Genomic DNA, 5,000 nt, shown 5'->3' with positions numbered 1-5,000 from the left:
GGTCTTAGTTAGGTTGGTTCACTCGCTCGCGCCGGACGGTCAGTGTGGCACTCTCAGTCTTCCCCTCGTGGCACTCCCCTTTCCCCTCTTGGCACTCATTTTTCCCCTCGTGAGACTCATCTATTACTTTTGTGGCACTTGTTCCCCTCCTGACACTATTATTCCCCTCATAATACTCTTTTCTCCTTCGTGGCAGTCAAATTCCCCTCGTGGCACTGTTTTATTCTCCTAGTGACTCATTTCCCCTCGTGGCACTCAAATTTCCCTCATGTAACTCAAATTCCCTTCTTGGCAGTCAAAATTTCCCCTCGTGGTACTCAATTTCCGTCTGTGGCACTCATTTCCCCTCATGGCACTCACTTTTCCCTCGTGACACTGTATTATTCTGCTCGTGACAATCATTTCCCCTCGTGGCACTCACTTTTCCCTCCTGGCACTCACTTTCCCCTCATGACACTGTACTATTCCCCTCGTGGCACTCAAATTCCAGCTTTTATTCAACTGTGGCACCAAAATTATTCCCGTGGTATTGATTTCCCCTCGTGGTAGTCTCTCCTTTCCCTCGTGGCACTTACTTCCCCATGTGACAGCCAAGTTTCCCCTCATATATTCTCATTTTCCCCTAGTAGCCCTCTGTCTCCTTCCCCTCAGTGCCAGTCATGCATTTAGTGGCAGTGAAATTTCCCCCTTGTGGTATTCAGTTCCACTTTGGCACTCCCCTCATTTCCTTAGCGATAGTTCAGCTGCCCATGTGTTTTTCCCCTCGTGGCACTCATTTTCCCCTCGTGGTTCCCCTGTGGCATTTATTAATCTCAGCGCTGACCATTTCCCCTCGTGGCACTTGTAGATTATTCCCTCAAGACATCCCTTTGTGGTACTCTCTCTCTCTCTCTCATTCCCCTCGTGGCACACTCTATTTCCCCTCGTGGCACTGTCATTTCCCTTGTGATACTCTAGTTTTTCTTGTGGCACTGTGTCATTCCCCTCGCGCCACTCTCCAGTTCCCCTCGCGACACTATAATTTTTCCCCTTTGGCACTTTCTTCCCCTCTTGGCACTAATTCCCCTCATTCCTTTATGGCACTCTCATTCCCCCATAATCGCCCTCCTCCCTCTCCCATCACTTGAAGGTAGCACGTGGCACTCATCCTGTACCCTGTGACACTCCCCTCACTTAATCTCCCCACTCAGCCTCTTGTGGCACTCAGCTGGCACTGCGAACTGGCCTCTTCATCTATACTGTTTTACTTTTTAGTGCCTCAAGACTGTTAATTGTATATTTGGCGTCTTTTTTAGTTTAATTCTCTCTCTCTCTCTCTCTCTCTCTCTCTCTCTCTCTACCGTGACATCAGAAATAACTTCATTTTGACATTGATTTATTTTTCATTGATATGTTTCCTAATTGAAATAAAGAAGGGAATGTTTTCTTGACATTTTTATTTATTTATTTATTTATTTAGTTTTTTCAATATCAGTTCCAAAATACAAGTGACTTTTTTTTTCTTTTCATGTTCATTTATTTACTTTTCTACAGTGCCACATGAGAGAGAGAGAGAGAGAGAGAGAGAGAGAGAGAGAGAGAGAGAGAGAGAGAGAGAGAGAGAGAGAGAGAGAGAGAGAGAGAGAGAGAGAGTCATCTATAAACAACAATAAGGTTTTGAATGTTTCACTATTACTATCATCACCATCATCATCATCATCATCTTCAGTTAGTCAGTCAGTATCACGTATTACTCTGTCTCTCTCTGTCTATCTATCTATCTGTTGGTCTATTTATCTATTTACTTGTCTATACAACCAACTGTCTATCTACCATTTATCTACTTAGCTATCAAACATACATATGCATCTCTCTCTCTCTCTCTCTCTCTCTCTCTCTCTCTCTCTCTCTCTCTCTCTCTCTCATAAATATTCCCGTATAAATTCATCTATCCACTCTATTCAAAACTATAAACATCTATCTATCTATCTATCTATACCTAACCTATCCTAACCTAACCTAACTTAACCTAACCTAACCTAACTTAACCTGACCTAACCTAACCTAACCTAACCACGTCTCCCTTCCTTACTCTTTCTCATCAGTGTTCCCTCTCCCTCTCTCTCCCTCAGTGACTCTCAACACAGGCAGGAACCACAAACTCACACAAGGCAGAGGAGACAGTTTCAACGTTAACAAGAGGATCAAACACACTCTTTCTCTCTCTTTCAGTAAGTATTCAATGTTGTTTTAGTGTTCTGCCTGCATCTCCAGTACTTTTAATCCCTTCAGTACTGGGACACATTTCTACCTTGAGATTTGTGTACGATTAGACCATTTTGTTGATATTAGGAAAGGTCTATGGAGGTCAGAAGATTAATAGCCAAAGTCTTCAGTATTTTAACCCCTTCAGTACTGGGACACATTTCTACCTTGAGATTTGTGTACGATTAGATCATTTTATTGACATTAGCAAGGGTCTATGGAGGTCAGAAGATTAATAGCCAAAGTCTTCAGTATTTTAACCCCTTCAGTACTGGGACACATTTCTACCTTGAGATTTGTGTACGATTAGATCATTTTATTGACATTAGGAAAGGTCTATGGAGGTCAGAAGTTTAATGGCTACAGTGTTTACTATTTTAATCCCACACTTGAGTTTCTGAAGCTGTGTAAAGTCACTAAATAGTATTCAGATGAATATAGGAAACGCGGCATGGTACTCAAGTGGTGAAAATGGTTTACTTGAAGAGATGCAGGTTTTTTAAAGGTGTTTCTACGGTTCTAGTGAAAAAATGACATGGTTCAAAATGATTTCCTTAAAGACACTGGTTTTTTCAAAGGATACGGTTAGGACATGGTCTTTTTCAAGGTGTTTCTACGGTTCTAGTAAAAGAATAACGTTTTTTTTTTTTTATTCAAAGGACACGGGTTTTTCAAGGATGCTTCTACGGTTCCAGTGAAAGAATAACAGTTTTTTTATAAAGGACACGAATTTTTCAAAGTGTTCCTACAGTTCCAGTGTTTTGAAAGGACACTGAGTTATTTCAAAGACGTTTCTACGGTTCCAGCGAAAGAGTAACACGGTTCAATGATTTACTTGAAGACACACGGGTTTCTCAAAATGTTTCTACGGTTCCAGTGAGAGAATAACACGATTTTTGCATTATTAACAGGTGAAGCAGCCTGGGAAACGTGCTTAATCCATTTTGTGGCCTTAGAAAATAGTTGTGGTGAGACAGCAAGGTGGTTATTAATGTATGTTGTAATGGTGGTGGTGGTGGTGGTGGTGGTGGTGGTGGTGGTGGTGGTGGTGTGTGGCGAGAGTAAGTAAGGAAAAAGTAAGGAAAATAAACGGGAAAAATATGATAAAAAGGAAAAAAAAGGGAAAAGTAAGAGTAGGAAACACGAAAGGATGGAAAGAAAATTGAAAGAAACGAAATAAAACAGAGGAGAGAGAAAAATTGAAAGAAAAATGAGAAAAATGATAGAAAAATTGAAAGAAATTAAAAACAGAAGAGAAAATGAAAAAAAAATGAAAGAAAAATGAAAGAAACGAAATAAAACAAAGAAGAGAAATAAATAAAAGGAAATAAATAGTAAGGAAGAAGATGAAGAAGAAAAGGAAGAACAACAAAATAAAGAAAGGAAGAAAATGAAGAGAAAGAAAAGAATAGAATAAAGATAGGAAAACGAAGAAAAGAAAAGAAATCCACAAGAGAAAAGAAAGAGGAAGAAGGGAAAGAAAAAAATAAAGAAAGGAAGATGAAGAAAGAAAAACAAAAAAATAAAGAAAAGATAATAAAAGATGAAAAAAGAAAAACAAGAGAAAAGAAGCAAAAAAAAAAAAAAAAGAAAGAAAGAAAGCAAAATAAAGAAAGTTGAAGAAAGAAAAATAAAGAAAAAAATAAGAAAAGAAAAAAGAAAAAAAGAAGAAAAAGGAAAAAAATAAAGAAAAAAGAAAGAAAAGAAAATCTGAATAAAGAAAGGAAGAAAATGAAGATATAGAAAAATAAAGAAAAATAGAACAAAAAAAAAAATAAAAGAGGAGAAAGAAAAAAGAAAAAAAAAATCCTTCTCTTTCATTCCCTTCTTTCATTGGCAGTTCTTCCTTCATTCCTTCTATACTCATTTTCATTTTCTCTCTTCATTTCTTTCACGAGGGGAACAAAAGAGGGGAAACGAGCAAATTCATTACATAATTCATTTAGTACCTCAGCTATTTCTTCAGCTAATTAATTTACCAGAGAGAGAGAGAGAGAGAGAGAGAGAGAGAGAGAGAGAGAGAGTAGGTCAGCTTGTTTCGTATCTCATTTGAATGAAACAATACGGTTCAAAGGAAAATTCTCTCTCTCTCTCTCTCTCTCTCTCTCTCTCTCTCTCTCTCTCTGCTTTCATAATTTATCTTCCTTTTTTTAACTTCTTCCTCCCTTCTCTTCTTTATTCATTATTCCTCCTCCTCCTCCTCCTCCTCTCTTTGTCTCGTGTTCTCATGAATCTGTCAGTAGGAGGAGGAGGAGGAGGAGGAGGAGGAGGAGGAGGAGGAGGAGGAGGAGGAGGAGGAGGAGAGGGAAGGTAAGAACAAGGGAGATAAAGAGGAGAAGGAAGGAAGGAAGGAAGGAAGGAAGGAAAGAGAGAGAGAGAGAGAGAGAGAGAGAGAGAGAGAGAGAGAGAGAGAGAGAGAGAGAGAGAGAGAGAGAGAGAGAGAGAGAGAGAGAGAGAGAGAGAAAACGTGTCTATACATGTTTCTTTCTTTACTGTGACGAAGAAAATAAAAACAAAAAAGAAAGAAAAAGAAAGAAAAAAGAAAGAAAAAAATATACACATTTATTCCTCTATTTTTGTTTGTTTGTTTGTTTGTTGACACGTTGCTCTGAAAAATTGGTTTGATTGGCAATGGAAAAGAAAAAAAACAAGAAAACAACAACAAAAACATCATCTTGAATCTTGAGACTTGGCTTGCTTCCCGGTGTGAGAGAGAGAGAGAGAGAGAGAGAGAGAGAGAGAGAGAGAGAGAGAGA

At 38.8% G+C, this 5,000-nt stretch overlaps 1 protein-coding gene across 1 annotated transcript in view; it reads left to right on the top strand.

Moving 5' to 3' along the window:
- The window catches only part of LOC123513586, a 32,198-nt gene that overhangs the window by 10,543 nt on the left and 16,655 nt on the right, over nucleotides 1-5,000 (top strand). Inside the window, exons 2-3 of the mRNA XM_045270836.1 lie at nucleotides 9-38; nucleotides 2,112-2,210. Of these exons, the coding sequence (XP_045126771.1) occupies nucleotides 9-38; nucleotides 2,112-2,210 (129 nt within the window). The remainder of the gene's footprint in view (nucleotides 1-8; nucleotides 39-2,111; nucleotides 2,211-5,000) is intronic.

The sequence above is a fragment of the Portunus trituberculatus genome, chromosome 36, assembly GCF_017591435.1.
Source record: "Portunus trituberculatus isolate SZX2019 chromosome 36, ASM1759143v1, whole genome shotgun sequence".
Lineage (NCBI taxonomy): Eukaryota > Metazoa > Arthropoda > Malacostraca > Decapoda > Portunidae > Portunus > Portunus trituberculatus.
The sequence above is the reverse complement of the archived record's forward strand: the minus strand, read 5'-3'. Positions and strand labels throughout refer to the sequence as shown.